Source organism: Poecilia reticulata, chromosome 2 (assembly GCF_904066995.2).
Source record: "Poecilia reticulata chromosome 2, P_reticulata-male-v2, whole genome shotgun sequence".
NCBI lineage: Eukaryota > Metazoa > Chordata > Actinopteri > Cyprinodontiformes > Poeciliidae > Poecilia > Poecilia reticulata.
Window position 1 is genome coordinate 27,179,310 of NC_088831.1, and position 21,174 is coordinate 27,200,483.

Here is a 21,174-nt window from a genome sequence, read left to right on the forward strand (position 1 = left end):
AGCATGAAAGAAAAAAAACATGACTATCTTGCAAGCCTGACTTTCCCTTGTCTATCTTGGAAGCCTGAGAACGAATCATTTTTGCGTCATCTGTTGCAACATGAAAACCTATGTAAACAAAGTACAATACATTTTTTAAAAATGACCTCAGAACACTTGAATCATCCCATAAGTCCAAGTGAAGAGATGTCGAGTATCTTCACTTACACCATCAAACACTAAATACATGAGTGTTGTGCTAAGCTTTTCTGGAAGCAAGTTTTGTTAAAAGGCAGGCAGATCAAGCTGGGAGCATATGTTAAATTGTGGCCATTATAAATGGGGTTACACTTATTTAGCTTCTTTAAAACATCATCCAGTCAAGTTGATGTAGCTGGTGGAAATACTCCACTTCTTAAAACCTTTTCTTCAGTTCAAGTTCCAATACTGTAAAAAATATTTAGTTCAGTGAAATTACTTCAATGATTTATATATATACATATACAGTATATAAACCCATCCTTGAAGTCTCTTGGGAGAATAATTCAGTAATATATTTCCCAAAGCAACTGACATGCATTCTGTAATACACTGTAAAGTCAAAATAAATATTTTGCTTATTATCTATGCTGACAACTTCCAAAAAAAATTTTTTATCTTGATAACTTTACAAAGGTTCCTTAAAACAATAAAATGAGATTCACTGATATACCATCCTTATCAAAAAGGTAGTAGTGCAACCAATAAGCAAGGTTTAGTTTCTGTTTACTATGTGGCATGTTGAACTAGAGTCATTTGGATGTTTCACTTCTCTTAAGCTGTAAATGTAGAAGCTGTACATGTGTATATCTGAAGAGTATTTCTTTATGGATCCCTGCATGAATATATGGCTCTTTTTTTTCCCAATGGATCATGTAAACACTCACCCTTAAAATTAAAATAAACTTGTATCAGTTTTTATGTGTTAATATTTATGTGTTAAGTTTTTATTTTCATAAATTTGTCCATTCCTGGAATGTCTATTTTGAGTTGGAACATGTATGCTCATCCACTAACTAAACAATCTTGTTCATGGTGTTGCTGATGCTAATCAGAAATTTGGAAAGCACAATCAATTTAAAGAATAACGTAAAATAAAAATAAAGGATAGAAAAAGCAATCTATGAACAGGGGTGGTTAACTTATTCAGAAGTTGTACTCAAGAGTAGCACTACAACATATTCACACTCAAATAAAAAGTAAACCATCCAAGGAATTATTCAAGTGAAAGTAAAAAAACATACAAAATCATAAAAAAAATCTATTTAATTTCTGAGTAACAGATTATAACATCTGATATTGTATTATGAAGTCATGTCAGACAAAAATATAAAGCTGTGTGCAGATTTTGGTATTTTAAAAATGAAAATAAAATTGCTAATAGTACGATTACAATATAACAAATTGATGCAGAAGAAGCACTTCTCCGAGTGAACTTCTCAGTTTAAAACTTATAAAACTAATACTTAAAGGGAGTGTCTATATGTATATTGGATCATAATAAAGTACTTCCAATGACAATAACGTATACTGTAGTTTACAGGTCCAGAAATTGTACTTATATAAAAAATAAATACATGAATAAATAAATATAACTCAAGTAGAAGTATATATTATTAAAAATACCACTAAAAGGTTTTTTTTCTGAAGGTTACTCAAAATGTAACTGAGTAAATGTAACTAGTTATTGTTGCCCCCTTTCTGTAATTAGTAAAAATAAGTTACTGTGATCAGATTAAAGTAGAAACAATATTGGGTTAAATAAAAAAGTACATAGACACATCGAGGTAAACTACAAAATACATCTCACATTATGATTCAATCACTGACATATTGTCTTTTTCAGAATGCTGTTTCTTTAAATGTCGTTTTGTTGTGAAAATTGAATGTTGACAGTGAACGTGCTTTTATTCTGAATGAAGCGTGCCGGAAGTGTGCTAGTCAATGTTGCCTGATTTGAATAGAGAGCCAAGATGGCAGAGTATCTGGCCTCCATCTTCGGGACAGAGAAAGATAAGTAAGTGATTAATAAGTGCTTGGTTAACTAATACGTATTTTCATTGTCCATGTTTTTAAAATGAGGATAGCTTTGAATATCAATGCAAAACTCACTCAGTTCTTATTGAAAAGCCGTAGCATTACATTAGCCGTGGCTACTAGCGCTAGCATGCTAAATGTCGTCGCACACGACAGTTAGCTTTTGGTCTGAATGAGATGGTAAATGAAAAGTGGTGTTTAGAAATCATAATCTATTATTGACTAATAAAAATTATTTGATTTAGCATTAATACTGGTTTTACTCAATCTACTAGCTCCCTTTGTGCTAACCTCAAACATTTCTTTGTTTGTAGCAGAAAAAAACGTGATGCTCGTGGTTAGCTTTTTAAAAAATGTAATTATCGTAAAGAAATTAAATTATCGTAACTTTTCACCAACATTCTCTACGCACTCCGAAAACTACTAATTGTAATTATCATCATTGTTTTTGTAAATCAAGAATATTGGATATTTTTCCCCGGGCCTTTTTGATAAACATAAAAAAATTTATATAAAAAACAAATAAATCATTAAAGTCTTCTTTTGTTGTTGTTAAACTGTCTCAAAGAGACTCGGGAAGCAAAACTTGATGAACAAATTAGCAATTTGTTTTTTTGCATACAGTATTTACCTCTATTAAGTTGAGTAAAACAAGTATTTACTAAATCAAATTGAGCAGTTAGTCCTCAAAAGTAAGAAGGCAAACGTAATGTAAGACTAAAATGATCTGTAACTGCAGTCACTGCTGTTTTAAAATATTAGCCATGTCTTATATTTGATTCCACGTTTAGACACTTATTGCAGAAGTAATGCTTCCTATAATATTGCATAAATGTGCCAGTCTACCTTGCTGTTGTACTAATGACCTAAAAATAAGGTAACATTTAACATTATAAAGACGAAAAGCATCCATTATTTTATTATTTTTTTAATTGTGTTCTCTTATAATTTAGTATCTTCATGTTAAAAAAATATCAAACTGTATTACAGCAAAGTTTTTACTTTATATATCTATATTTGATTTGGGTTGTCTTCTGTAGAACTCTTGTGACTTTGTTTAACTTTATTGTTTTTGCTTTATTTTTTCCAGAGTCAATTGTTCGTTTTACTTTAAAATTGGTGCCTGCCGACATGGCGACCGCTGCTCCAGATTACACAACAAGCCAACGTTTAGCCAGGTAAGTGCCTAGTACTGACATTCTTCCACATATACGGCATGAAGTTGAGACACTTGTAACAGAACATAAATTTTTTCAATGTGAAATACCAGGAATAATATAACAGTATAGGATTAGATGATGACAACAACAAAAAACACGAAACAATAATGTTGTTGTAATTTGACAACATTAAATAAAGAGCCTCTAATGGCCTAAAATCAGCAGTGAGAAAAACTACATGAAGGATGAGGTGAAGCTTTTCTATTTCGTTAATTCTGTACTATAATAATATTACATAGTTAAATTTTGTTCTGAAAGACATCACTAAAGTGGAAATCATTTCTTGTAGTTTGATGTTTGGCTTCATGAGTTCAAATGTGAGTTTTTTTTGTTTGTTTTTCAGACAATTGCCCTGCTGAATATTTACAGGAACCCTCAGAACAGCGCTCAGTCTTTGGATGGATTAACCTGTAAGCAAAAACCTAAAATGCAGTAAAAGTATCTGGTTTTTTTCTGTCATCTATCTTTCTGTAATGTATTAAAAGACAATGAATACCAGGGATTTGACAATACATGTATTCATGCTGAAAATGTTTGGTGTGAGCCCGTATTGAATTAATGTGATGTTTATATGCTGAACATTGTGTTTTCTCTCCTAAGGTTTGAAATGACACAAAAATAATTACTGTTAATGTAAATGTAATAATTTTATCTGTTTTAACCAAAAATTAACCCAAAGCTGGTAAAAACCCTGGATTTGAAAGTTTATTTTTTTTCTCTAATGCAAGTTAAGCTTTCAGACATGACAACAAACTGTGTCTCGTTTGAAATAATGACGTATTTTATTCAGCAAATGTTGATTTTGTAAAAATATCACCAAAGGTGATTACTTTGCCCATGCTGAGAGGCTTTCTGCCAAACGTAGTTTCAATAATCACTTTTAATTTATTATTCTCTGTTGCAACCACCAGGTACCGTCAGCGACATGGAGATGCAGGAGCACTATGACGAGTTTTTTGAGGTAACTGGCGATTCATATTCTTGGCAAAGTTTTGGAACATTTATTAATCGTAAATCCATAAACGTGGAGCTCAAAACGTCACTCGTAACTCCTCGTTTCCTGCCACTGCAGGAAGTCTTCACAGAGATGGAAGAAAAATACGGAGAGGTGGAGGAAATGAACGTTTGTGACAACCTTGGGGACCATCTTGTGGGAAATGTTTATGTGAAGGTGAACATTGTTCTAAACTAAACGCATATTGTTGTCTTTGCACTGCTGTGATGGCTCATTTGACTCCAACATGTTTTTTTTTTTTAATTTTATTTATTAATATCTCCTCTGATCGCATTATAGTTCCGTAACGAGGAGGATGCTGAGAAGGCTGTGATCGACTTGAACAATCGATGGTTCAACGGGCAGCCGATCCACGCCGAGCTCTCTCCCGTCACAGACTTCAGAGAGGCCTGCTGTCGCCAGTATGAGATGGGGTGAGTAAAAACGGGTCTGCATCATTACAGACGTGAAAACGTCCCTTCTGGAGAGTTATTTTATTGCATTGGGCCACAACTTGTGCTTCCTGTACCGTAAGATTTAGAGGTTTTACAACCTGCCAGCCTAAAACACAAAATTAATTTACATTTTTTAAAATTGACCTCCTCAGCTGATTGATAATGTTAGATTTTGAATCTGTCTTGAATCAGCTGTGTTGGAGCAGGAGCACATTTTTAAGAAACAGAACTTCAGCATTCAGCAGTGGCGTTGGGTACGGCCACTTTGGGTGTTTTTGCTTAATAATGCAACCCCATTTCTACCATCTGTTGTTTTCAGTGTACGTTTTCACTTCAGAATATCCCAGAGTTATTTATTTTTTCGGAGTCCACTTTAAGTGACTGTCCTCCTCTCTGCAGGGAATGCACTCGTGGAGGTTTCTGTAACTTCATGCATCTGAAACCAATCTCACGTGAACTCAGGAGAGAGCTCTATGGACGCCGCAGGAAGGGGTGAAAACATCTCTTCCATATTAAGACACGTTTGCCTCCCTGTGAAGTTGTTTTAATTGACTCCCCCCTCCCCCCCTGCTTCTTCTTTACATGTGCAGCCGCCACCGGTCTCGGTCCCGATCCAGAGACCGGGACAGAGGTCGAGGAGGTGGAGGTGGAGGTGGAGGAGGAGGAGGCCGTAACCATGAGCGGCGTCGGTCCAGAGACAGAGAGCGTTCAGGACGATTCTGAGCCACAAGCATCGACCACTCAACTCTCCATCCCTGAATCCATCACTGTGTTGTTTTTTTTTGTTTAATTTTTTTTTTAGTTTGTACCCTGCCTCATTTGGATTTATTACAAGGCAGCAGGTTTTGAAGATTTGTGAAATTAAGTTTCACCTCATTAAATTTAAAGTTTCTACTCAAAAAGGATGTGTGCCGACTCATTCGTTCTTTAACAAAACACAAGTTTTCATGTTTTTTTGACCAACTTCATAATTTGTTGAGAACGTTTGATTGGCTGTGCTCTTTTTTTTTTTTTTTTTACTTTGTCCTCTTTTTTACACTTTTTCCTTCCACTCAGCTTTCCATTAATATTCCTGGATACAGCACTCTGTTAATTCTTTGCAGATCATAACTCGTGCCCCTCAGATTCACACTGAGGTCACCCGGTGTGTTGTGTTTATGGCCATCAGCTGCTGTTCTTGCCCTGATCTGTTATTTGATTAAAAGTTCTGCTCAATTCTTGCAGTACTTTCATAATTTTGATCTAATTGAATCAAAATTTTAACTTTTAACCAGTAATATTTACGGATGGGCTGAAATTTCACCCTAATGTTAAAATAGCATTAATTTATTTATGTTTTGTGGTTTTTATGAATGCCAGCATGAACTTTAATCATCATTTAAATGCCAGTTTTGTAATGAAAGTAAGTGGTTATATCTTTGTAAATAGAAATGTACTGATTTATAGCCCATACATTTTTTGAACAAAAAGCATGAAATTTTTAAATTAATTTAAAAATGTGTTTCTCTCAGGAATAAATATCAAATCGATACATGCTGCAGAAGATTTGAGGGTGAAAATTACAATTCAGTCCAAAATACACAATATTCTCAAGTTAATGACGTTAAACTTGGCAAACATGAACCTTCGTTGGGGAAAAAAGATGCATTAAAAGTAAGAACTTCATACATTTTATTAAATGTTTTAAGATAAGTAAACCTGAAACAAAATACTTCTGGAATTTACAGAAGAAAAAAAAAATTGAACAAAAACTAAAACAAGGACTTAAGTATTAGGAATGTATTTTCCAAATCTGAGATTATTTGTGAGTGGCAAACCAAATACTTAATTTTATAAGCTGTAAATTGATCCAAAACGAGACATAAACTCAAGAAGATTCAAAATCCTCTGAATCAGAACAATTTGTTTGCAAAGTTTTGCTTTACGGTGCCACATAGGTGGGAATGCTGCAGGGGGGAACAAGGAGTCCGGAGCCCCCCGAATCTAAACAGCCAAGAGATTTTTACTTCAGTTTCTCCCTTTGAGCGAAATCATCCTGCACAATGCAACACTATTCATTAAAATATCCCTCTTTAGTGGAGAGTGTAATGTGTTGAAATGCAGAAGACTTGCATTCCCCCCATCAGTGCATGTCAGTGGTTTGGTCCCCTGCATAGAGCCCCCAACCCCCCCCACACACACTGGGTCTGGGAAGGAGCCTCTTTTGTGTGGAGCAGCCTTTGGAAGTGTGTCAGTGGCGCCCAGCCTCCTGTGAGTGAGTATCCTCTTTCACTGCTTCACTGGAAAACAAATGATGCAGCAGAATTTACTGAGACTTTATCTAAAACTTGTGCAATTTGGTCGAATTTTATTCTCTCCGTTTAATTAGATGTTTAAAACCTGTAAGGTTGACATAGAGAGAAACTACCTGCTTCAAAACCTGGACAAACTGTTCACACTGTCTTCTTTAGCTCAAATGGTACATATGTGTGTTTAATGCAGCTTATTTTAATGAATTTAAGGTGCAGCTTCAAATGCAAAAACTAATTCTGATTTGCTGACTGCAACATGAGGTTGTTAGAGTTTTAGGTGAGTTTTAATTTTGGCTATAAAATTTAAAGTATGTTTTTTTTTTCTCCTAAACTACTTTTCAATTCAATTGGAAACAAATTAGAGCTTATTCCATTGCAATTAAATACATTCAATTACAATTGAACATATTTAAAAGAGAATGATTTTCCAGAAACCAAACCCTGGAAATGAAATACGTAATTCGCCATTTTTAAATAATTAACTTTATTTTTAGCCATTTTACAAAGCAGAAGCATAAAAAAAATAGATAACCTTTTTTTAACAACTTATAACAGCACTGTATGTGAATAATATATATTTTTTTGTACTTTTCATTAAGAAATGGGGTCAAATTTCATTAGGAGCACTGAAGATATTTCTGACAAAAAAAAAACCGAAGCAGGAGGAAACGGCAGAATATTTTTGTGCTATCAGGAAAATGTATTTTATAAATAAATTATTTGATTGGTAATAAAGCATTCCTCTATCGGTGGCATGCTGAAGAATGCATTTGTCAGCAGAGCAAGAACTGAAGGTCTTGTTCTTCTGACAAATGCAGAACCAGACAAATCATAAAGAGGAGCTGCACACTGCTAAAACATGACACAAGAATGTTTCCAATAGATAAAATACTTGGATGTTTTTGTAGCATGTAAAGCCCAATCAGGCGTACTAAAAACAAGTGTTTTTTCTCCTTGTGATCTATATGGAACATTTCTTTGTCATATGTTGGAGCAGAGTAGAGCTTATTTTAGTTGAAGACACAAAACAATCTGACTGTAAATTCATCCAAGCGTGTCTGCTGCATTTTAAAGCTTTTCTGTTTAAAGTTTAACGCAACCTTCTGCTGCAGGTGAGCCATGCCTTCTGTGTCTGGAAGCAAATGCTTGAAAGATGCTCAAACTCCGTGCGCAGACGAAGGAAACCTGCCGTACGTTGAGAAGAAGTGTCCCGTGGACGGAGCTGTGGAATTTTTCCCCGCTGCGCAGAAGTCGTCTGCACTCAGAGGAGATGACTGCATCGACGATGAGGACAAATCCCACCAAACGTGTGAAGAAAACGGTGCGAAAGAGGAAAAGGCAGAAGAGACGACTGCTCAGATGAAGTGGATTCGTCCTGATTTACCCAGCAGATGCAGCTGGAGGCCGGGTGCGCCGATGTCAGAGTCCCCTCACAGCCAGCCACCACGGTAAGAGTCACACCAAAACAAAAATAACCTGTTAAAGAGAAGACCATTCACTTTTTTTTTTCTTTTTTGAAGGTGTCGGGAGTAAAACAAAAAGGTGTGACAATAAAGCCACATTCTTGTCTTTTTTTGTCTGGTGTACTGTGCAGAAGTCCTAATTTGATCCATAATATAAGTTCATATTTTCACGAAGAAGAAGTCAATGATATAAAACATTACTGCTAAATTTGAAAGCTGTTGTTTTAGGTGAGGCTCTTACACTCTTGCAACTCCTGTCTGTCCACATCTCAGCATCCATGCATGAAATATATTAAGGGCACATTGTGATGAAAACTGTTTGTCGACAATGTTAATAGTCACTTGTCTTCTGTTTGCTGCAGCATCAAGCCGCCAAGAATCCTCCCCAACATCCTCGGACACATTGGACACACACCTCTGGTCCGCCTGAACAAAATCCCAAAGGAGTTTGGGTTAAAGTGTGAAATGTGTGAGTGCAACATGACACAGCCGCACAGGAGTCAGATCAGCTTCTAGAACGGGTTTTGAGGACCGCTAAAGATTGGGAGGATGGCAGAGATGTCATTGGATCCACATGCAACCTGAAACTTAAAGAACGACTAATCCAGCAAAGTCTAAATACTTTAGATTCTATTTAAGTTTATGATGATAACGGAGAGGGAAATGCTCCGTTTCACAGCAAAAGACACATTTCTTCACCAACCTTTTGAAAAACACCGCTGAGTTTTACCTGCGAGCCTTTCAGAGAGTCAGTCCAACGTTAAAACAATGCATGAAGGCGGAATAGATGCTTTTGGAGTTGGTGACACCACAGTCATCCTGTTAGCTTCCTGCTTACCTCTTACACATCCAGCATCACACATATCATGGCCTTAAACTGGGAGCTGGTACTGATGGGGTTTTGTTTAAGGAGGCAGTCGGGTCCAACGGAGAGAAAGGTGAAAATAAAAGGCTCTTTGTTTCTTGGGCCAACGGAGAAAAACACACCCATAAAAACAAAACGCAACGTGAAACCTGAAAACATTCAGGATGCCTGGTGCAGAATCTCCTCTGCTGCTTCACAATTTGCTGAAAAAGAGAATATTTTATATCACCTTGCAAAAGTTTTCAACCCCCTTGAACTTTACAAACAAAAATCTTCACTGAGGATTTTATTGTCTAAAACCAACACACAATACCTTAAAAGTGTGAAAAGGAAAATAAACGTTGCGAGTTTTTTCAGTTTTTAGTGAATAAAAACCTAAAAGATTTGGTGTGCATTCCAATCCAAATCTCTTTATAACAACTATGTATACGGACTGAGGTTTGATAAGTGATCAAGCAGCATGTTGAAGACCACTAAAGAGGCCCGCGGTAAGTCTGGAGCAGCTGCAGAAATCCACGGCTCAGGTGGGATCACTAAGACATGTTTAGCTCAGAAACACGTGGATGGAGATGCGCTGCACCAAACCTTTTGGCCTCAGAGATGAGAATGACACGTCCCAAAAGACTTAAAGCTGTTGTTGCAATGAGAAGTGGATCTACAAAGAATCAAATACAGATGGATGGCACAATTTAAACACAAAAAAAGGTAAAACCATGTAGCTTTTTCTTCCATTTCAAGCTGCCTTAATCCCATCTGTGTGAGATATGTGGTGCAAGAAACATGTAAAAGAGCTTCATGTTAAGAATACTTGCTTGCTGCCTTTGAGACCAATTAAAAATAAATTTCCTTGCCTTACAACCAGCTGCTCATATTTTTAATTAAGTTCATGAAACAACACAAGACGGGTGAGAGAGAACTGTTAGACATGAAGTTGCATATTTCTGTATGAAGATTGAATCAGAGCTCATCTCATCTGTCGCATACTAATCGTAAAGACATTGTTGGGTTATATTAACTGTGATGCATTTCCAAATTATATCTGCCAAGAGTTAATTTATCTGAGGCCTCAGCTTCTCGGGCTTCACTCAAAAGCTCTTGAGATTCAAGTAGATTCTCGCAGTGTTGGGGTTTGTTTGCATATTAACAAAAGTTGTCGTTTTCAGACTCGCACTATAGAGTCCCTCTGCAGCTCGAATGCAGTCATGTGAGCTGAGAGCCCCGGCAATATGTAACCCAGAATAAAAACCCTCCTCCAAAAGAAGACCACCAGAAAATGAGCAGAACAATATAGGCATTATCTGCTTTCCGTCCCTTTACAATGCTTCGTTGACTGAACTGAAGGGCTGCAGACCCAATTATAATTACATACACATGCACTGGATGCTTTGCTGCGTCTGACCCCGAATTTGTGCTTTTCAGGAAGACTGCAGTTGGCTGGTACATGCAGCAGCTTGAGGGAGCGTGATATTTACCCAACGGAGATGTCCTGCCTGGTTATCTGTTGGCCCTTGTTGATGCCACAACCAAACCTCAAGTGAAAAATTTAGATTTGAAGATTAAGCTGTTTTTTAATTAGCTCTCTCTGCTCTGATGCCTGGAGCCTCGGGGAGGAAACCAAAAGAGACATAATTAAATGTTTAGCTAAAAACAAAAGTAAACGTGCAGCTCTGGAAAAAATTAAGAGACCACTTGAAATTATCAGTTTCTCTGATTTTACTTTTTATAAGTACATGTTTGAGTAAAATGGAGATTGTTCTTTTATTCTATGAACTACTGGCTTTCAGACCTCAAATAATGCAAAGAAAACAAGTTAATATTCATTTAGATACAACAACACTCATGTTTTAACTCAGGAAGAGTTCAGAAATCAATATTTGGTGGAAAAAAAGTAAATATCTTAGCAACTTTACCAAGTGGGATTTATTTGGGTCAATAAGGCAAGACAGTTTATTTGCATAACAACTTATTACAGAGTTATTTAAATGTCATTACAGAAAAAAGACAGGTAATGGAAGTAATATGCATTAAAAACACAAAACGCATAAAACCCAAAATACACATTAAAGAACCGCATCACAAATTTAAATTTTTAATCTGTTTCTTATTAAAGGATTAATCAAAATCCATTGTTTTATCTTACCCCTTCTCTTTACTGTTCGTACAGCTTTATTTCAATGCCTCCTAACAAAATATATATATAAAAACGTCACATTCCTACTTTTTTAATATTTTGGATTTTAAAAAAAGAAGTGAAAATGACACAAAATGTTTCTCATTATTATTTCATTTTTATGTCTCCTGGTTTAGTTGCCAAATGTGAGTATTTCAACGCAGGAGGCAGCATTAAAGACAGAATCACAATGCGGATGGTGGAGGACGCGGAGGAAGCCGGGATCCTCAAACCGGGGGACACAATCATTGAGCCCACCTCCGGTAACACAGGTGCTTCAACAAGTCCTCCACCTAACTGGGATTGTATTGCTTGACGGCCCCTGTAAAGCACCAGTTTTGTCTACTTCTAGGAATCGGACTCGCTCTCATAGCGGCTGTGAAAGGCTACCGCTGCATCATCGCGATGCCCGAGAAGATGAGTATGGAGAAAGTAAAGTGCTGCTTCCTGCATTAAGTTATTTTTTATTTTTTTATCAGACTGTCGCTCAGCGCAGGCAGCTGATGTTCCCCTGTGTTGTAGGTAGATGTGCTGAAGGCTCTCGGGGCAGAAATTGTTCGCACTCCTTCATCTGCAGCTTTTGACTCGCCAGAGTCTCACATTCGGACAGCTTGGAGAATAAAGAGCGAGATTCCCAACTCGCACGTCCTGGACCAGTACCGTAGTGCCAGCAACCCCCTGGCTCACTACGACACAACAGCTGAGGAAATACTGGAGCAGTGTGAAGGTTTGTTTTTCCTTTTAGTATGAAATATGTTTATAGTGAACTACTGTGCACATGTCAGTGTTTCATTTACTCTCCTAACATTATGGAACGTTTAATGACTTTAATTGCTCAGTCAATTTCAGAATAAATGCAGCAGACACATAACTGAAATGATCTTTTTAGGTCTTACAAAGTTACATGTTCAGGGTTCATGTGGGATCTTATCAGAAAGCAGTCAAACCTACTATTATTATTTACGTATGCACTATTTATAGGGCATGTTTCTACCAGCTTTTCACTTTTTCTAACTAAGATTTTAGCCTGTTCAACCATCCATTTTCTTGTCCCTTGGTGGGGTCGGGAGGTGCTGGTGCCTATCTCCAGCTAACGTTCTGGGCGAGAGGCAGGGTACACCCTGGACAGGTCGCAGGGCAACACAGAGACACACAGGACAAACAACCATGCACACACACACTCACACCTAAGGGCAATTTGGAGAGGCCTGACAGTCATGCTTTTGGAGGAAACCTGTGGGAGGAAGCCGGAGTACCTGGAGAAAACCCACACATGTACAGGGAGAGCATGCAAACTCCATGCAGAAAGCCCCTGCCGGGAATCGAACCCAGAGCCTTCTTGCTGCAAGGCAACAGCTCTACCAACTGCGCCACTGTGCAGCCCGTTTTAGCCTGTTCTTTTTAGCAGAATTGAAAAAAGTACCTAACAGACTAAACAGTTTTGCATCTTTATATTGCTAGTTTTAAAAATCAATGTTTCTATGTTTAGAAACTATGTCCATAAATTTTATGATTAATTTCATTAAATTTGAATCTGTCTTTCTCCGGTTAAACTCATAAATGACATTTTGATAAATTAAGAAAATATGACTAGTTTGTTGTAGCTTAAGCAAACTAGTTTTAATATGTTTAAAAACGTAATGCATTTCTTGAACTTGAATATTTTCTTCTACTGAAATTTATTTGTTGAATTCACTGTTATAGATAACGAATCGAATTAGAAAAATGTCCTGTGAAAATGCATGTGAATGCTGTAAGCTGAATATTTTTAGTGAAAATTGAAGAAGCATTCAAAGTAAGACTTTCAGAAAGAAAGAGAAGCAGCTGAATAAAGAAAAAGCCTGCAAAACGCAAATAAAAACTGTAGAAGAGTGAAAACTTACAGTCAATGCAAAAATCCCACCAGCAATTTATACGCTAAAATGAGCTAAAAAAACTCAAGCTAGCGTTAGTCTAGGCAATATGCTAGGCAACATGCTAGCCTAGGTTAAGGCTAGCATGTTGACCTACAGTAACATCCTCCATGCAGTGTGAAAAACCCACGTGAAAGCTAAAATGAGCTAAAAAGCTAAAACAAACTAAAATAATAATAATAGCATCAATCCTAGCACTAGCATGTTGACCTACAGTAAAATTTTCCATGCAGTGTGAGAAAAGAACAGAAGCAAAGAAGGACTAGCTTTTAAACAAGCTAACACGGTAGCACCAAATATAAATCACATTAACAAAAATTCCAAACCCTGCATATTTTTTAACATGAATAAAAAAATTTAAAAAAAGATAAATAATTACTTTGAGAGAAATGTGATTTTTCCTTTCAGGTAAACTGGACATGGTTGTAGCTGGAGCAGGGACCGGTGGTACGCTCACAGGCGTAGCTCGAAAGCTGAAGGAAAAATGCCCCAATGTCAAGGCAAGAGCTACATTAAACCCACACAAACCCACTCAATAATGATTTACCAAGAAATGCTGCTTTGATTTTATGTTAGTTAACAACAAAACTAAAACATTTTCCCCAGGAAACACACATTTTAAATGATATACATGTATTTTCTGCTCATTTATAGATGATCAAGTCTGTAAGTGCTTCCTTTGTAATTTGTTTGCAGATAATCGGTGTTGATCCTGAGGGCTCTATGCTGGTTCACTCAGAAGAGCATCAAAGTGCTCATTTCGAGGTTGAGGGCATTGGATATGACTTCATCCCCACGGTGTTGGACAGATCCGTGAGTGTCGGTGTGAATTTGGAAATTTAATTAGTTTTCAGCTAAAATACAACTTCATTTTTCTCTTCATCAAACCTCCAGCTTGTCCACCAGTGGTACAAAGCGAGCGATAAGGAAACATTTAACATGGCACGCAAACTAATAAGAGAGGAAGGCCTCCTCTGTGGTGAGTTTGGACCTCTGCTCAGCTTAGCATGTTAGCTTTTTAAAATACTTTTTGTGTTGCTTTGCATTAAATTTGTTGACGATCCAGGTGGGAGTTCTGGCTCAGCGATGGCGGCAGCAGTGAAAATGGCTCAGCAGCTGGAGGAGGGACAGCGCTGCGTGGTCATCCTGCCAGACTCGGTCCGCAACTACATGTAAGAGAATAAACAACGTTATAATGACCAAAACTCCGAGATAAGACTTCCATTATCACCACCCACCGTCTGTTTGACCAGAGATAAAGTGAATATTAATTCACATCTGTATTTTTAAGGTTCTAATCGTTTATTTTTAGAGTGGTTTTGTGCCAAGAATATATCTAAACAGTTTAAATTTGATTCTGGCTTTGAAGCTTTTCCAATCTTCAAACTCTTAACAGTATTTGACACAGATGGGAAACAGGAATGAGCCAGGAAGCCTTTATTGGTTGCAATCTTTACCACTAGATGTCACTAAACGTTTTGTTTCCATTCAGAGATAAGAATAAATGCTCAACATTTTGGTCATCATTTTGTAAGACTTTACAATGTAAGAGAATAGTTCAGAGTGTAAGTTAAATATGAGTTTGTTTAGTCCTGATGATATCGTCCTTTTTCTTTTAAATGACAATACACACCTTAATATTTAATTGGTTCATCAAGGCTGTACTTATTGCAAAAATGTGTACTACTAATAGTAATAAAATACATTTTGCATGTTAAGGTGGTAATTTACTATTTATCGTAAGGCACAAATTAGTAAAGTAGAATAAAAAAAGATGATGAGACGTTTTGTGGGATAAACTGCATCATGATGACGAATGTGGTTCAATCTACTGTCTGGTAAATACTAAACTTTTAGTTTATTACAATGAGAAAAAAAAAAAAACTACCTGCAGGATTCAATCTCCAGGTCGAAGTTCCTGTGCGATCAGTGGATGTGTGAGAAAGGTTTCCTGGAGAGTCCGAATGAGATCAAACCCTGGTAAGAGTGAAAAAACAACATCTCTCCCGTTTGGGTACGATGTGACAGCTGGATGTTTTAACATGTTTCCGCTGGAGGTGGTGGAACGTGACAGTCCACAGTTTACACCTCTCCACTCCGCTCACCTTCGCTCCATTCCTGTCCTGCCAAAAAGTCATCAAGGTCCTGAAAGAGAAGGCTTTCGACCAGGCGCCAGTCGTCAGTGAATCTGGGTAATGCTCTTTAGGTTTTATTTGACTGGAATCATTTGATCAGATTGTATTAAATCTTAGGGTGTTTCATCTTTTAACAGCACACAGTTGTGTCTTTTATGAAACTGCCTAAAACTTGATTCTTCTTTTCAAAAATGAAAAAACAGTATTTTGTTTGAATATTTCTTGATTCGTGTGGTTCTGCAGTGAGGTCCTGGGCATGGCCACTCTGGGAACCATTCTTTCCGGTGTGCAGGATGGAAAAGTCAAACTATCAGATCCAGTCAGCATGGTGCTCTCCCAGGACTTCAGACAGGTCAGTCTGGTGGTGGAGACACTGAATCCTCTACAACATGGACGGCTAACATGTTTATTACAACATGTTTGCTTTTAGGTGCGCCTGACGGACAACCTGGGGAAGTTATCCTGCATCCTCAAAACCCAAAACTTTGCCCTGGTGGTGGATGATCAGACCCAGAGTAAGAATATTTTTTGTTGTTTTGAAACAAACAAGCATGTTTAGTTAATTCACTACTTTGTGTCGACTTACTGGTACGACTACGGTATGTTTTCTACATAATTCTGCAAATGCTGAACCTTTGCAACTTTGCGAAAAGAAATTAATCCAAAATTTGCTTTTTGGGTGTTTAAAATCATTATTGCCTAAGTGGAAATGCTTTGGAATAGATGCATATTTTTGATTATTTAATCATCTGTTCTCATTTTAATCTGTTTAAAATAGATTTTAAAGTAAAATATAATTTGCTTAAGGTCAGTAAAAGCATTAAGTTGAAAGTAACACTATAATTTGACTCACGTTTCCATTTGACTGAAGTGAAACAGAATCCAAGCTTGAATTTCAGAGAGGCAATTATTGGGAAGGTATCAAGAATTTTTCACTTGATATAAAAAAAAAAAACAGTTTTGTTTTTTCAATTAATTCTCCTTTTATGTTGTTTACTGTAAAGTCTTTTGATTGTAGCTTCCTTCATTTCCTGTCAGAAACAAAGTCTTTGGTTGAATGTTAATAATTTGTACTTTTTAAATCTAAAACTGCCAGGTGTATGTATAATCTTTGGTCTACCTGCAAATCACATTTTAATGTTTCACCGACAGAGATTTTAGGGCGGAATTTTGCTTTCATAAAAAGAAAATCGGATACCTTTTTACTCTTTTTCCAGTTTCACAAGGATTTCTTTGTGTTTAAACCAGTGTCACCAGTGAGATGTTTCTGTTTCTGTCCAGACGATGCGGCGGGTTCAGTTTGTCCGAGGCAGAACGGGTTTGGCATTGCGACGGCGATCGACCTCCTGAACTTCATCGCCACACATGAGGGACAGGATCACCCATAATCCTCCTGTTCGCCGTCACGCAGTCAAGCAGCGAGTTGTTTGGAGGTTTTTACCTCCTTAATTAGGTTGTTTAAAAAGAAAAAGCCAGCTCAATAAAATGAAAATATTGTGAGGAATTATGCTTCATTTAGTCACTTTGTTTTGTTTGTCCACATTGCAGTAGATGTAAATACCTTAAAAACATTCAATGATTAGAATATGATTGATAGGCAAACTTTATACACTTCAGTTTTATGTTACTTTTATGAAAAGTTTGTGGAAAAATTGCAGATTAATATTTCTAGTGTGATTTGTTTTATATAGTTTAGGTATACACAGATTATTTAAAGTATTTACATGAGCAAAAGAGTTGATGTGATCTCTGTCAGGATCAGTTATGGGATTTGAATCTTGTAATATGTAAAACATTAATGATAAAATAGACACTCTTCAACTTTTTTCATAACTAATGAACAATGTTTCGTGTGTTTAAATAGATATTGTGCCCCTCCTTCCAGTTTTGTTGCTGTATTTGTTTTTACTCTATTTGCCAGGTAAAATGTTTAAGTTTTTTTTTTTTTCTTGATAGATTCAATGTCGCCATCTGGTGGTAAAACTTTAGCCAAGAGAATTACGGAAGTGTTTGAGTGTGAAGTATTTTGTTGCACATTTAAGCTACTTTCTGTTTGAATTTATGTTATTTTTCAGCTGAATTAAATATAGTAAAAAAAAAAAATAAACATGAGTAATGTTTCAGACTGAGTTTGTTTCTCATTTGAATTTCTTTGGAACATGACACGATGTGTTGCTTTTAGTTATTTTAACCAACAGGTTATGTATGTTGGAGGCAAACTTTGTCAAGTGAACAGCACACTGTGGGTTAAAGATCAGATTTTTTTAAAATTGATCATACATTCACGAATCCCGAAACAGGATGGAGTGTCTCATTAAACCACAAGAGGGCATCATCGTCACGAAACAGAGAGACGGACAGCAGCACGGACAAACCTGCGTGACGTTTTAAAAACATATCCTTGTGTGAACCGAGCCCCGAACTTCAGTCATTTCTGTGATGAATTCAATCAGCAGTTGTTTTCCATTTTCGTCAAATTACTGCTGAAAGCCTTTCTGTGATTCAATGTGACTCTGGGGGAGAAAAGTGGCTCAAAACATTGAGTTTAAATAATCTCATTTCATCTTTCAACTGTGAAAAGCTTTGAAGAGACCCTAGGGAGAGAAACATGCCAGGCCTCACTATAATCCATTTAAAATTCATCATGCCCAAGTCTTATTAATTGATTAGATTTTATTTGGTGTAGTTGTTGTCTTATTGTTCTGTATTCAATCATCTCTTTGTTTTGTTATTTTTCTTTTATCCTTTTTTTTTTTGCATGACTAAACCACACGATTCCTGAATCAACTTTGTTCCTGACAATCAGACATTAAAGAAGAAGACAGTTTTTCTTCGTGGGTCTTTGAGCATAATAACTTTGTTTTTTTAAAGTACATTTGGAGGGAAAAAAACAACTGCTTGCCTTGACCTTTTCTATCCATTCCCATCCAATGATAGTTCAGAAGAAAGGTTTCTCTTTTTAAAGAAATTGCTCATTTCCTAACTTCCTGCAGCAGATAGCTGAGCTACACTGCTAATACCGACCTGTTTGTGAACATAAACAGCAAATAGAGGTTTGCTTTTAAGTAACCAACAGAACCCACAGTAATGACTAAAGGAAAAAAACACAGTAAATACATTGTTGTGAAGAAGAAGTAAAAGTCTGGCAACATGAAGTGGACAAAATAATCTTTAAATCTTTGCTTTTGTCCTTAAGGCCAGAAGAAAAGCAAAGTCACTGGCAGCCGTTGTTCTGCAAAATGTTACAAAACGGTTCCTAAAGCTTTGGTGCTCAGTGATAAACCTTCCTGGAAGAGGCCGGCCTCCCAAGATTGCTCCATAAATGCATCAGTGACAGAAAGCCTCACTAAGTCAGGGTTAGTGTTCATGATTTAACTATTACAGTCATATTCAGTAAATTACCTGATGAGTCTCATGTGTACCTTTTGAAAACAACAACCTTTAAACAGATCTTAAACTTATTCATTCTGTTTTTAAAAAGTTTTTTTTATTGATCTGATGTAATATACTAATTTTAAATGTCATTTTTTGTGAACTGTAAGTGGAAAATCATCATGATTAATAGAACTAAAGTTGCGTGTATATGATGTGTTTCACTTGGTGATAGTTACTGAAGCAAATCGACTTTTCAGTGTTATGTTATCGAATGGGTCTGTAGAAACAGACCAGGCAAACAACGGTTAAAGCCACTTATGACCAAAAGGATGGGGGAATTTTCCTGCTATAATCCAAGAGCACACATTTTCAGTCTGAAACCAGGATTTCATGTCTTTCCTCAAAACTTCTCCTCGTGCTCAGACTTTGTCTCTGCTCGGACTCTCTGCTCGCTTTTGAAATGCCTTTTGGCACAGTCTCCTGGCAACCTCTCTGCCAATAGAATGAAAGTGTTGTACTGGGTGCATTTGCTTCCTTCTAGCGGGTGTGCCTGTGTGGCTACTATCGATTGTAGCAACCTGCACCACCCACTGGATGTAGAGAGAAACAACAAAGTCAGCTTTCTGCTCCGTAACACCCTAAAAATCCTCAAGCAGTACTACTGACCGCTAACAGCTACTGATCGCTAACAGCTACTGACCGCTAACAGCTACTGATCGCTAACAGCTACTGACTGCTAGCAGCTACTGACCCCTAACAGCTACTGATCGCTAACAGCTACTGACCCCTAACAGCTACTGATCGCTAACAGCTACTGACCCCTAACAGCTACTGATCGCCAATAGCTACTGATCGTTAATAGCTACTGACCGTTAACAGCTACTGACCACTAACAGCTACTGATTGCTAACAGCTACTGACCCCTAACAGCTACTGATCGCTAACAGCTACTGATCGCTAACAGCTACTGACTGCTAGCAGCTACTGACCACTAACAGCTACTGATCGCTAACAGCTACTGACCCCTAACAGCTACTGATCGCTAACAGCTACTGAACCTGTGAAATTAGAGCATCATCCCTCCCGCCTCTGACAGCCTGTGAATCATTTCCAGTGATCTGCTTGTCATCACACATCATTTCCTGATGAGGAATCGTGTCAAATAACAGCTCCAGTGTCACAGAACGCTGACTTCACTTGGAGCCGATAGAAACTGCAACCATCGACTCCATTATTTTCCAGAGCCTCTCCACTGGGGCCAAACTAGTCACAGTCCAAACGCGTCACACGGAGGAACTGTTGATGTCACGTCACGCTGTCCCCAGCTGTCCTTGGATGTCCTCTCCTGTCCCCTTTACCTCACAGGACATCTGGGTCTTGTCCTGGGAGGATGCTGATCTCGTTTGGTCATCTCCTCCAATGTTCATGACGATGAACAAAACCAAGAAAGCCGAGTTGTTGAGAAGATCTGCATTACAGAGGCATCGCCTTGATGAGCTGTTAAACTACTTTACTCGTCTTAAGAATATTGTGGTTGAGAGCAGATTCATGATTCTATCAACTAAAGTAAATTCCAGTTAATAAAGCAGCAAAACGGCCGCAGAGTATCATACCACCACCACCGTGTTTGATTATTTTATTTTAGAAATGCTGTGTAAGTTTTAGCTTTCCAGATGTAAATGGTATGAACACCTTCTAAAAAGTATAACTTTTTGTCTTTTCAGTCCACGGAATATTTTTGCCAAATGTTTTGGGAATTATCCAAAACTTTGTTGGGTCAATTCAGGATTTAGTCTCTGTGTTGTTTTGAAACTACAGCAGTTTAGGTCTTGTGATTCTTCCATGCGATTTTTGCCCATGAACTTTGACCTTAACTTGCTGTAGTTTGAGTTTTTTGTGACCTTCTGGTGATGCATTCTGGGATTTTCCACTCCTGGGAAGGTTTACCGTTGTTCCTCGTTTTCTTCGTTTGTGGTCATCATGGTGCTTCTCTGGATTCCCAAAGCCATAGAAATGTTAATAACTCTGTTTCTTATTTGTTTTACCAGACAGGTACTTTTTAAACTGTTTTTATTTCATTTTTAAGTTCTGGTGTTACAAAAAAAAAAAAAATCACCATTATTCAATCTTTTGCCAAACCCCATTTGTATTTTCTCCAGTTATCAACAACACAATTCAATTAATGCTGACAACATTTAAGTGTGACAGAACAAAAGCAGAAGAAATATAAAATCTTAC

The 21,174-nt window shown here is 37.2% G+C and overlaps 2 protein-coding genes across 3 annotated transcripts; both read left to right on the top strand.

The window, feature by feature from the left end:
• The first annotated feature begins 1,903 nt into the window (after positions 1-1,903).
• u2af1 (U2 small nuclear RNA auxiliary factor 1) lies at positions 1,904-5,627 on the top strand. The gene is made up of 8 exons (XM_008401686.2): positions 1,904-2,035; positions 3,146-3,233; positions 3,619-3,685; positions 4,187-4,236; positions 4,348-4,446; positions 4,570-4,703; positions 5,124-5,216; positions 5,315-5,627. Exons 1-8 carry the CDS (start codon positions 1,992-1,994, stop codon positions 5,445-5,447), a joined length of 708 nt encoding a protein of 235 aa, XP_008399908.1. The 5' UTR covers positions 1,904-1,991; the 3' UTR covers positions 5,448-5,627.
• A 146-nt stretch (positions 5,628-5,773) lies between these two features.
• On the top strand, positions 5,774-17,690 carry cbsb (cystathionine beta-synthase b). 2 transcript variants are annotated; one of them, XM_008401672.3, is made up of 15 exons: positions 5,774-6,978; positions 8,128-8,463; positions 8,841-8,947; positions 11,651-11,785; positions 11,866-11,945; positions 12,036-12,240; positions 13,835-13,926; positions 14,123-14,239; positions 14,321-14,405; positions 14,493-14,598; positions 15,335-15,406; positions 15,484-15,618; positions 15,805-15,913; positions 15,992-16,076; positions 16,843-17,690. In XM_008401672.3, exons 2-15 carry the CDS (start codon positions 8,135-8,137, stop codon positions 16,947-16,949), a joined length of 1,764 nt encoding a protein of 587 aa, XP_008399894.2. In that variant the 5' UTR covers positions 5,774-6,978; positions 8,128-8,134; the 3' UTR covers positions 16,950-17,690. The 2 variants fall into 2 exon arrangements, with proteins under 2 accessions (XP_008399894.2, XP_017163493.2); XM_017308004.2 differs by having other exon boundaries at positions 5,774-6,974.
• Positions 17,691-21,174: the final 3,484 nt, after the last annotated feature.

Coding starts and splice junctions, on each gene's coding strand:
- u2af1 (XM_008401686.2), top strand. CDS start 1,992: ATGGCAGAGTATCTGGCCTCCATCTTCGGGACAGAGAAAGATAA. Junction 3,686..4,186: donor GTCTTTGGATGGATTAACCT/GTAAGCAAAAAC, acceptor TGCAACCACCAG/GTACCGTCAGCGACATGGAG. Junction 4,237..4,347: donor ACTATGACGAGTTTTTTGAG/GTAACTGGCGAT, acceptor CTGCCACTGCAG/GAAGTCTTCACAGAGATGGA.
- cbsb (XM_008401672.3), top strand. CDS start 8,135: ATGCCTTCTGTGTCTGGAAGCAAATGCTTGAAAGATGCTCAAACTCCG. Junction 11,946..12,035: donor AGAAGATGAGTATGGAGAAA/GTAAAGTGCTGC, acceptor CCTGTGTTGTAG/GTAGATGTGCTGAAGGCTCT. Junction 15,407..15,483: donor CCGAATGAGATCAAACCCTG/GTAAGAGTGAAA, acceptor TTTCCGCTGGAG/GTGGTGGAACGTGACAGTCC.